Source organism: Mesoplodon mirus, assembly GCF_964341445.2.
Source record: "Mesoplodon mirus genome assembly, chromosome: 12".
Lineage (NCBI taxonomy): Eukaryota > Metazoa > Chordata > Mammalia > Artiodactyla > Ziphiidae > Mesoplodon > Mesoplodon mirus.
The window spans coordinates 73,998,866-74,011,124 of record NC_138988.1 but is presented as its reverse complement, the minus strand read 5'-3'; the positions used below and the strand labels follow the sequence as shown (position 1 = coordinate 74,011,124).

Below are 12,259 nucleotides of genomic sequence, written 5' to 3'. Positions count from 1 at the left end.
ACGGGCCTCTCACTGTTGTGACCTCTCCCGTTGCAGAGCACAGGCTCGGGACGTGCAGGCTCAGCGGCCATGGCTCAAGGGCCTAGCCGCTCCAAGGCATGTGAGATCTTCCCGGACCAGGGCACGAACCCGTGTTCCCTGCATCGGCAGGCGGACTCTCAACCACTGTGCCACCAGGGAAGCCTCAGAAATTTTTTTTAATATAATTTTTGTGCTACTGTTTTTTGCTGTGACTACAGTGAAATTCAGAAAGGCATAGGATGAGCTCCTTGCCACCTGGATAATCAGAGTTAGTGAGGAAGAAGCAGAATTGAAAAAAAAAGAAAAGATTTACCTTCTCAATAAAGGAGGAAGTTTCAGAAAGAGAGAAAACATTACACTAAGCAAGGACGTTTCAACAGATCAACTAAAGTGGCTTTGTGCCCCCAAAAGAGAAACATGCTCAGGAAATTTTTGTGGGCAAAATTCTGGTGAAGTTTCTGAAAGAAAGTTTGGGGGGCTGCAAAGAAGTTGCTACCTGAGTCTAAAGGATATACTTGAGGCCCAGACCAAAGGACTATGCAAGCAATCTCTGTGACTAACACTGCCAAGAAAAACTGCACTGCTTTTGTTGGGTGTGTCTTGAGGGGTGGGGAGGGTGCATCTCAAGGTAAGACTAGATATGATGGTAAAATGACAGAGGTGCAAGGTGTCTCATAATTTGTCTAATTTGTGAATGGTTCATATCTCAAGGTTTTCTTTTGCTATCAGAGAGTATATTGTTTGCTTTTTGTCTTTAAAAAAATTTTTTGGAACTTTTCAAGCATACACAAAAATAAAGGGAATAGTATAATGAACTCCACGTGCCCATCAATCAGCTTCAACAATTATGAGCGTTTTGACAATCTTGTTTCATCTATCTTTCTGCCACTAGAGTATTTTAAAGCAAATTCCATGCATCATATTATTTCACCTATATATACTTCAGAGGTGTCTCTAACATATGAAGACTGAAAAAATACAGCCACAGTACTATTGTCACATCAAACTAATAATTATTAATATTAGCTAATACTTAGTCTGTGTTTATTTTTATTTTTTTGGCTGCGTTGGGTCTTTGTTGCTGTGTGTGGACTTTCTCTAGTTGCAGCGCGCGGGCTTCTCATTGCAGTGGCTTCTCTTGTTGCGGAGCACGGGCTCTAGGCGTGCGGGCTTCAGTAGTTGCAGCACGTGGGCTCAGTAGTGGTGGCACACGGGCTTAGTTGCTCCATGGCATGTGGGATCTTCCCGGATCAGGGATCGAACCCGTGTCCCCTGCATTGGCAGGCGGATTCTTAACCGCTGTGCCACCAGGGAAGTCCTAGTCCGTGTTTAAATTTCTCCAGTTTTGGACTGGGGGTTTAAGGGAGGGAGGCTGGGGGAAAGGATTACAAAGGGGCATGAAACTTTTGGGGGTGATTGATGTGTTCATTATTTTGGTTGTGGTGATTTCACAAGTATATGCAAAATGTATCAAGTTGTACACTTTAAATATGTGCAGTTCACTGTATGTCAATTCTACCTCAACGAAACTGTTAAAAAATATAGTGGTATAGCTAGAGGCAAGCAGTATTTTAAAACATTTCTCCCAGTTTGGTTTGTTCAAATCAGGATCTAAATAAGAACCACACATTACATTTGCTTGATATGTTTTTAGGTTTCTTACAATCTGTAGCAAATCTATCCCCCCCTTTTTTCTTCATGTCATTTATTTCTTAAAGACCCCAGATCACTGATCCTGTGGCATTTGCCACACTCTGATTTGGTCCGTTGGCTAATTGCAGCCTTGTGGTAGCACATTCCTGTCTCCCACATTTCTTATAACTTGGTTAGATCCAAAGGCTTCATTGGACTCAGGTTCAGTTTTGTTTTGTTTTTTTAATTCACTTATTATTTATTTTTGGCTGCTTTGGGTCTTTGCTGCTGCACGCGGGCTTTCTCTAGTTGTGGTGAGCAGGGGCTACTCTTCGTTGCGGTGCACGGGCTTCTCATTGCTGTGGCTTTTCTTGTTGCATAGCACAGGCCCTAGGTGCGCAGGCTTCAGTAGTTGTGGCATGTGGGCTCTAGAGCGCAGGCTCAGTAGTTGTGGTGCACGGGCTTAGTTGCTCTGCGGCATGTGGGATTTTCCTGGACCAGGGCTTGAACCCGTGTCCCCTGCATTGGCAGGCGGATTCTTAACCACTGCGCCACCAGGGAAGCCCAGGTTCAGTTCTTTTAGCAAGAGTACTTTGTAGGTGATGCTGCTGTGAACCTCTTATTGCATCATAGCAGGGAAGCATATAATGTCTGCTTGTCCTATTTTCAATGTGAAATTGATCACTGGAGTCAGGTGCTGTCAGCCTTATCCATCCATTGTAAAGTTTCCTGTCAGCTTTCACCTAGTGGTTGAAGGAGCTACTGACTAGATCCATTATTTCATTAGGGGTATATTATTCACTTGTGTGTGTATATGTGTCTGTGCGTGCGTGCCTATGCAATTTTAAACAAATGTATTGAGATGTAATTTACGTACAATAAACTGCATGTATTTAAAGGGCACAATTCTAGAAGTTCGACATATATGTACAGTTTGACATATGTATACACATATGTACACACTTATGATGACTGCCCAGCTGCTGTAGAGAACAGTGTTTTGGAGGCATACTGCAGGGACAAACCATAATTCCTGCGGTGAGATATTTAAAGGGTAAACCCTGATTCTCTCAGCGGTAGCGATAGAATTTTTCCATGTGGCAGTGGGGTAGAAGAGGGAGCCTTTAGTTTGGACCTTGCCTTAACACTAGCTTGTCAGGGAGATCATACTAAAAGCATCACCAGGTTTGATCTGGAAGTGCCACAAATTACTAAGCTCTGAAGCAGACCTGTTTAATCCTTACACAGCCAAGCTAGTTATCTCCACTCTCGGCTGCCACTTCTCCACACAGAGTCACAGGTAACATTTCTGTGTGTGTGTGTGCGCGCGCGCGTGTGTGCACACGCACACGCGCGTGCACAGGCTCCCAGTGTATTCAGAATTTCTCCGAATTTTATATGAGCAGTCTTCCTTGGCCCCCTTGCGCCTAGTCTACTATCCTCCTGGAAAAGGGGTTAAGTTTTAGGCACAGACCTCTTTGGCAAGAGTAGGTTAATGAATCAAAAAGTCTGATCCTTTGAAGGCCAACTAGCTTAGCTTTGTTCCACAGATGGCATTTCCTTAACCCCCTGTCTGTCATCTTACATGTCTTGATCATCAGGAGACTTGGATGAAACAGTGTGTATAACTCAGGACATGATCTCAGTGTGTGTAGCTCAGTACATCACTGCTACCAAACAAACAACTGCAAAACATATTCAGAAGCTTCATCCCGCAAATAGCATTAACAGCGGTATACCATAATGCGGGTATCAGAATGGGAAGATCCAACCTGAGACCAAGCCTCTGTAAGGAAATGGACAGATTTTATATGCAAAAGTATTTATGGGACTCTGTGAGTGTACTAAAAATTATTGAGTTGGTTTAAATGAGTGAATTTTATGGTGTGTCAACTATATCTCAATAAAGTGGTTTTTAAAAAGTGTTTGTGAGAATTAAAATACATTAATTAATAGAAATGATACTTAATGTTCTAGGAACAGACGAAATCATCAAGAAGAGAGTTGAGGACAGAATCTTAAGGAGAGTGTATATTTCAAGGAAGAGAGACACACATGAAAACAGAGAAGGTGTATTTACAGACGTAGGAAGAGAACAGTAGCCTAAAATGCAGGCGTGAGTGTGTGTTCAGTGTCAGGGGCAGAATAGATGTGGATGGGCACTGAGAAAGGGCTGATGAACTCAGCTCTGAGGAAATTGCAGAGACCTTTGAGAAAACGGTTGCTATGAAATGAAGGTGCGAAGGAGTGAGTTGTGAGAAAGATGAAGCTGCACATCATTCTCGCCAGAAATAAAGTAGGCAGAAGGAGAAAGAGCCTAAAAACAGTGTCAAGGATAGTCTAGAGGCAGGGCAAAGTTGGGTCTGTGTGTTTTTTAGACAGGAGAGACTTGGGCATGTTGCAGCTGGAGAGGAAGGAGGCAAACAAAAGAGAGCAGAGACTGGAGGTACAGAGGGCTTCCACCCAATTCTGGCTCTTAATACAGTTCGATCCGTTGGTACTTGGCACAGAGCAAAGCATCTGTACTGTGCTGGTCGTTCTGTCTTTGTCATCTCCCTGCGCCGTGGCAATCGGTTGTGTGCTGGCTGGCTGGCTCTCTAGATGAACTCTACTGCTTTCTCACTGAGGAAAGCAGATCCTAATGCCAGAGAGAGAGACATTATCATGCAGACATAACCTTAAATCTGTAACTCGTGATTAAACAGGCACATTCTCGAACATCAGCGCTTGATGACTGACGAGTGATGGCCCACCTCGCAAGGCCCCGGCGCACCCAGCGCATCAGCGTACCATCGCCTGTGGCCAGGAGCCGCTCGCTGCTCAAGTGGCCGTTCCGCTCTCGGGTTTAAGAGCTCAAGAACACATTTGGTTAGAGCTTCCAACCTCGTCCCAGAGAATTCAGCCTCTGCAGGAGTCTCTGAGGGACGGACGCTCTGACCTACAGGTTATCCGTCCCCCATCCACCCACCCACCCCCACATTCAGGGAGAATGGAAACGAAGGGGAACAAGGGAAAGTGCAGCAGCTGTGAGGACCCTCCACCCCTTCAGCCATCTTCCCCCGCCCCCCGCCCCCGCCCCCCCCCCGCTGCGTGCTCCCCCCCTACACACTGCCCTTAGCCAAGGGCTAGCCTCACCCTTCTCAGTCTCTGCTCCTAGTTTTTGTTTTTGTTATTTTGTATCTATTTCTTTGTTTTGTTTTTATTTTAGCCATAATGCAAAAATTCAAAAGGTTAGTTTCATTGTACTTAAAATACAGCCTTTTAAAGCCCTATATAATACTCTAAAATGTAGCATTCTTCCCTTTTGGGTTATTAACTGTATCTTAATGTGATTTCTACCTTGTTTTAAAAAATCTTTTTCTTAATTGGATATTGATACTAAATTATATTTTCCCATATCTCTTAGAAATAAACGGTTAGCTGAAAATAAAATTCATTTTCAACACTTGTTATTTGTAAAAATGTGTTCATTGTGTCTTTAAACACCCTTTGCAGGTTTTGTGGGACATGTAATGTAGGGTATGTGTAGCAGGTTGAAGGGTTAAAATACCCTGCTCTGTCGCATATGGCGGTGAGCAGAATCGCAGATGTTGATGATACCACGTAATTAGTATTCTTTTATGTAAATGAAGGCTGTCAGCATGTTACCATAGTGTCTACTCTCTCTGAAGCTGGAATTTATGCCGCTTGGTCTCACCAAGATCAGGCAGGATTTTTCCACTATCCTTAGTCAAGAACTGAGAAGAAATCAATAAGATGAGAGAGAAGAAATGGAAATCTCCCTAAAGTAGATTCTCTTAAATTTTTCCTATTTTGTTTTTGTTGAATTTCTCCCCAGAAATTTTATTTCGGGTGATGCTGTTATCCATTTCGGATCGGCTAAGAAATCTGCTATTTGAGAATAATTGGAATAGTCCAACTAAAAGATGAATCATGTTTTCAAGCTATAGGTTTTTGAAAGATTTTGTAATGCTCAGTCATCTCTCTCATACAGAGAGACCTTTAAAAAATAATGTGATAAATCTAGAAGTTTCTCATCAGAGCAAAAGGCAAACATTGAACAGATTCCATTACCTTCTTTTACTATTTGGTGATATTAACTATAGTAGAATCCTTTCAAATATTAATTATGGTTTTTAGCTCAAGTTGATTCAGATTTTTAAATTAAAACTACATTACTTAAAGAAGCAAACGCTAATATTTTGTCAGGTTTGCTTTCCCTGTATGCAGATTGATCCTGGGTGAGCAGGACATTTATTTACAGTTACTGATCTACTTAACGATGGAGAACTATTAAGGCACATCATGTTCATTCCCAGTTACACCGCAAGTTTCTCTCTTTTGGATACTGGGTGCCTGTCACACTGGATGATACATGTTTTAAGTGGAAGTGTTAGGACTTTTATGACCTTTAGCAATTATGAAGGAAAAGGGGTCCATGTCAGAAAAATGTAAAATAGATTTCCTCTTTGTGCCTGTGAGTGTTAGGCCTTGTTCTTAAAATAAAATGGTCAGAGGATGTGTGAGGGGTGAGTGAAATACATGGTCTTTCTTGAACTGAGTATACCCAAGATTGTATTCTCTTTATTCTCTATTGTGTGCGTTGACTTTTGTGTCACTTTTGAGTGATTTCCATTTCATGATCAGCTATGTTTTTCCTCTAGAGAAGCTAGTCTGCCTAGGTTAAATCAGTGTAGTGAGGTGCAGAGTAGCCCTGTGTTTTCCTGAATGGATTTACTCTGCCATATGGCAGGTTAGTGAGTTGCCGCGACAGATCTGTAATGGGAAAAAGGCTGTGCAGGAAAGGATGTGCGTGATCAGCAGATTTATAGATCAGAAAATGAAATTGGAAGAAAGAATTTCCAGAGTGCCCTTTCCATGTGACAGCATTCCATGAAGAGGGTGTGGAATGGTTTTTTAGTGTTTTTCTATTTTGGCTTTTGGTTGTTCCAGCATGTTTTTTCTAGCACAGAAGTTGATTTCATAAGGTATCGATGTCCTGGGTGTTGTGTTGCGGTATTCCTGTTCATAGAAATATTCTCTCTTTGTAGGATTTGAAGCTGTGCTATGTTTCATGTGATAAGATCTCAGTAGCAATTAAATTTCTGAAGACACATCAAGGTTCCTTTTGGCTAAAATGGGGATTTGTCAGGTTTTGAGTTAGAAGAGGCTATTCAGACATGATTCAGTGAGTAGTGAATCTTCCAAAGGGAAGAAAACAAAAAGAAAACCCAAGTGAGCTAAAGATAGTATGTCCTGGTGTATTTAAATCTGTGCTATCTAATACTGCAGCCACCAGTCACATGTGGCTATTTAAATTAATTAAAATTAAATAAAATTAAAAGTCAGTCCCTCAGTTTCACTAGCCACATTTCAAGTTCTCAGGAGGCACATGTGGCTAGTTAGTACAGTATTGGACAACGCAGATAAAGAATATTTCATTTCTATCGTTGCAGAAAGTTCTGTTGAACAATGTCTAAGTGAAAGATCTTGAGAAATAAAATTTTTGATTCTTTGATTTCTTTGATTTCTATGAGGAGTTCTTCATCCCTATATAATTTACTGGATTAGTACAGTGGTTCTAAGGCTTTAATGTACAAATGAATCATCTGTAGAGCTTGTTTAAAATGGAGATTTTAGACCCCTCTCCCAAAATCTGATTCATCACATTTGGAGTCATGACCAGAAATCTGTACATAGGACAAGTATCCTAAGGAATTCTGATGCTGGTAGGTGGTTCAGAGACTACATTTTGAAAAATATGAAGTTAGTGACAAACTTGGGAATTGCCAATCTTTTGATTTTTTTCCCCCCTTTTCATTCTTTTATTACTGACTTTCTTTTGTGTCCCCAGTAACTGGTTGCAAGCATCATGTGTATCCAACTTAAATTCTTGATTGGTAATAGGTAGCAAAAAGACAATTCATTTGTTTACCATTTTATCTTTTAAATGTATGTCTGTTTTAATTTGGCTATGCCCTACAAAAAGTAAACAGAAATGGTTATTTCAATACTGTTCTGGTCTGTGTGGAGAGGTAATTCTGACAGAACACCTTTGACCACTCAAGAATTGAGCACCCACAAGTCTTGAAATTATAAAGAATTATAAAGAAAATTTTCTTTTTTAGAAGAAAAATAGGGAATTTTCCCTGGCGGTCCAGCGGTTAGGACACAGTGGTTTCACTGCTGTGTGCCCAGGGTTCGATCCCTGGTCAGGGAACTAAGATCCCGCAAGCCGCACAGAGCGGCAAAAAAAAAAAAAAAAAAAAGGAAAGAAAGAAATATAACACATGATCTCCTCTCTGAAGGAGATTATAGCTCGTTAGGAAATGGAGAAATACATCCACAGAAATGATTTAAAGGGCACTTAGCAACAAGTCAATAATTAGAAAAATAATATCGTAGAAACTAAATCCTGATAGTACCCAAAGGAAAAGCATGATATGACTTGATGGAAGATAATCTAGGTTACTTTCCTTTGTATGATTTAAGGATTTCTTATATAGGGACATGGCCCCTGCCCATTGGAATGGGCAATTTAAAAATGGGAAGGATCTCTGGTTTGGTCCTGTGGTATATTTGTGGGTTTTAGCAATAGGGCCAAGCCAAAAAAGGCATCTGGAAAACCAACTAAAGGAACTACTCAGAGTGCTTTGGATTTAGAACTTCTCTGGGTGACCCCATAGTCATAGAACTGTATTTGCTCACAGAAATGAAAGTGGGCAAGAAATGGGGTGAAGGAAATCCAGTTTATAAAAGGAACTACCTTTAGGGAATTTAAATGCTGGTATGGGGGGGGGAGTCAAGTTTCCAAATAAAAGGTTTTCTTTTAAAATAGCCTCTTTCCCTTGGAAAAATTGCTTACTAGGCTTCTCTGATGAACAATGTTGAAGAAGCAATGTTAGAAAGACAAAAAAAAAAAAAAGCTCAGTATGTTACCACTGTTTTTAAAAATAAAAAGCATTTTTACATATATCATCCAGAAGGTTTGCTTTTTTTTTCTTTTGTCTCGGTAGTTTGGTTAAATACTGTTAATACCATTAGCCACTACACCTCTTGTCCTACAAGTCGGATTTGCCTCGTTCTGTACTTAACTGTTCTTTCAGTAAGGAAGGTAAATGTTTTCCCTTCCATTCTACAAGATGTGAATGTTCTTTTCAAAAAGACACTTTGGCTTAGTCCCTCGGGGTTGCTGTAACAAAAATGCCATAGACTAGGTGGCTTATGAATAACAAACATTTATTTCTCACAGTTCTGGAGGCTGGCAAGTCCAAGATCATGGCACCAGATTCTGTATCTGGTAAGGAGTAACTGGTTCATAGCCATATGGCTGGCTTTTCACGGTGTCCTCACATGGAGGAAGGGGTGAGGGAGCTCTTTTATAAAGGCACTAATCCCATTCTTGAAGGCTCATCCATGAGGGTCAACCCATTCTTGACCTAAGCACCTCCCAAAAGCCCTACCTCCTAATACCATCACCTTTCAGGGTTAAGATTTTAGCATATGAATGGGGTGCAAACATTCAGACCACAGAAGACAAAATGTTAGATTGAGGCTCAGTCTACCTACTTAGCCGGATCTTTGGACTCAAGAAAACAAAAATGATACTTTGTACTGCAGAGGACTTTCTCTTTCTTACCCTTTATCTTTTTTACCCTATCTTCTTATCTCTACTTTGAAATACAGTGAAACCGACCTGAGATTGCCTTTTTATTTGAGAGTCTTCATCTCTCCTACTGGTATGTGAAACGCTGTCTATGTCTCTCCTCTCCTTTCCTCTGCCCTGTCCCTTTTTGCATGCAGCCAGGATCTTGTCAGTATGAGACAGAGAGGCTTTCACTTCCAGGACATCATCAATTCAGAGATGGTTCAGAATACAAGTTTCTTTCCCCTGGTGGCCAGTTGGGTGCAATGTGAAATAAGGGTAATGACATTTCCAAATCGGCCTTACGTAAAAAAATTAGCTGATATTCAAGAATTAAAACAGCCTTAGAAAATGTAAACTTACACATTAGGGCTAAGGTCTGTCGTTTAGTATTTTATGATTCTTTCTTTTTAAGGAACTTAACTGTCTTTCTGTTATACCCAGTCTATGCCAAAATTGCTTTTCTCTTTTTTTAAACTTCCTTCCAAAAGAACCAGTTTTGAATTGAAAACTAATGAATATTGAGTAGAAAATGCCGGTTGCAAGCCTTTTTCTAGGAAAATATTTTGCTGAAAGCTTTCTCTTTCTCTCTCTCTCTCTCTTCGAGGGCCCTTATCGTGACAGGTTGAAAGAGTGAAGACTTCCATACGACATGGATAGATGCAAACATGTAGGGAGGTTGCGGCTAGCCCAGGACCACTCCATCCTGAACCCGCAGAAGTGGTGCTGCCGGGAGTGCGCCACCACCGAGTCCGTGTGGGCTTGTCTCAAGTGCTCCCACGTGGCCTGCGGCCGCTACATCGAAGATCACGCCCTCAAACACTTCGAAAAGACTGGACACCCGCTAGCCATGGAGGTCCGGGATCTCTACGTGTTCTGCTACCTGTGCAAGGACTACGTGCTCAACGACAACCCCGAAGGGGACCTCAAGCTGCTGAGAAGCTCCCTCTTGGCGGTCAGGGGCCAGACGCAGGACCTGCCGCTGAGGCGCGGGCGGACGCTGCGGTCCATGGCCTCGGGCGAGGACGCCGTCCCGCCGCAGCGCGCTCCTCAGGGACAGCCGCAGATGCTCACGGCTCTGTGGTATCGGCGCCAGCGCCTGCTGGCCCGGACGCTGCGGCTCTGGTTCGAGAAGACCTCGCGGGGCCAGGCCAAGCTGGAGCAGCGGCGGCGGCAGGAGGCGCTGGAGCGCAAGAAGGAGGCGGCGCGGCAGCGGCGGCGCGAGGTGAAACGGCGGCTGCTGGAGGAGCTGGCCAGCTCCCCTCCGCGCAAGAGCGCGCGCCTCCTGCTGCACGCGCCCCGCGCCGCCGCGCCGCGCGCCGCCGCGCCCCGCGCGCCCGCTGGGCCCCGCCCCGCGCCGCGCCGCGCGCCCGCCATGGCGCCGGGCGTCACGGGCCTGCGCAACCTGGGCAACACCTGCTACATGAACTCCATCCTCCAGGTGCTCAGCCACCTGCGCAAGTTCCGTGAGTGCTTCCTGAACCTCGACCCGTCCAAGACGGAGCAGCTGTTTCCCAGGGCCGCCAACGGCAAGGCCCCCCTCGCGGGCAGGCCGGCCGGCAGCTCGGCCACCGAGCTGTCGCCCAGGAGCCACGGGGCCGAGGCCTGCGAGCGCGAGGGCCTCTGCTTGAACGGCGGGGCCTCCCTCAGCAGGAGCCTAGAACTCATCCAGAACAAGGAGCCCAGCTCGAAGCACATCTCCCTCTGCCACGAACTGCACACCCTCTTCCGCGTCATGTGGTCCGGGAGGTGGGCCCTGGTGTCGCCCTTCGCCATGCTTCACTCGGTGTGGAGCCTGATCCCCGCCTTCCGCGGCTACGACCAGCAGGACGCGCAGGAGTTTCTCTGCGAGTTGTTGCACAAAGTGCAGCAGGAACTCGAGTCCGAGGGCACCAAGCGCCGGATCCTCATCCCCTTCTCCCAGAGGAAGCTCACCAAACAGGTCTTAAAGGTGGTGAACACCATATTTCACGGGCAGCTACTCAGCCAGGTAGGTGTGTGCCCAGCCCATCCCCAGCTGCCCACCACACTGGAAAGGGGCTGGTGTAGTAGTTAGGCTTCCCGTGCGTAGCTCCCCCAGGCTGTTGGCCTAACTAGGGTAGCCGACATTTGCTGTAACTATGCATAGCTGAGGGCGGCCACTGTACCTTTTACTATACTGTTCGCCGGCCTTGTTGGTGAATTTGCCTCCTGTCTTAACAGGCAGATTTTTAGTTTAACTTGCCGTATCATTTCACTTTCAGTAAACGTCTTTAATCTGTAATGATGATACGGGTAATATAATATTCCCATTGTTATAATCAAGTACCCATTGTTGGCATGCCATCCTTTGATCAGTTTTAGGAAATTGAAGAGTTTGCCTATAACCTTGGTTCTATAGTTGTTTGAAAGAGCACTCTTCCTTCCAAGGCATTCTTTACACAAGGGAGGGAGGTGGCTAGGAGGATGCCAAAGGGTAAGCAAGTCTCCCTCCTGTTCCCCATTACCCTTCATTTCCTTAGCCATCTAAGGACATGAGTGAAGACTCATAGATAAGGCTTTGTGAGAATATGCGGAAAGAATTTGTAGAGGCAAAGAGGTGGGCAACTTAAAGAGATTCAGGTAAAACCTCTACACTATCCTACTGAGGTTTTGTGTCCGGGTATTTAGGGTTTTAAAAGAATGATGAGTATGAGTAGGATGGGAAGAGGAAGTTTATTTAGGCTTTTGTTTTTCAGCCTGTGAAAGGGGAGTGTTTCTCAGCACTTCCTCTACCCCTCTGAGGGTCTGTAGGAAGAAAGGTGCATCTGGGAAGGTTACAGCGGGGGAGGAGGTCTAATCACAAGGTACTTTGAGGCTCTTGGAACACAGGGATCAGTGTAGGGATGCTGCAAGAAACAAGGGCAAAAAGAGGCAAGTTGGACTGGATGGAAGGAGCAAAATCTGGAGAGAACAAGAGTATGAGGATGAGAGAAGCAGACA

At 44.2% G+C, this 12,259-nt stretch overlaps 1 protein-coding gene across 1 annotated transcript in view; it reads left to right on the top strand.

Annotated features, from left to right (window-relative positions):
* USP49 (ubiquitin specific peptidase 49) overlaps window positions 1–12,259 on the top strand; it is a 38,621-nt gene that overhangs the window by 17,718 nt on the left and 8,644 nt on the right. Inside the window, exon 2 of the mRNA XM_082637825.1 lies at window positions 9,906–11,288. Within this exon, the coding sequence (XP_082493951.1) occupies window positions 9,951–11,288 (1,338 nt within the window). The 5' untranslated portion in view covers window positions 9,906–9,950. The remainder of the gene's footprint in view (window positions 1–9,905; window positions 11,289–12,259) is intronic.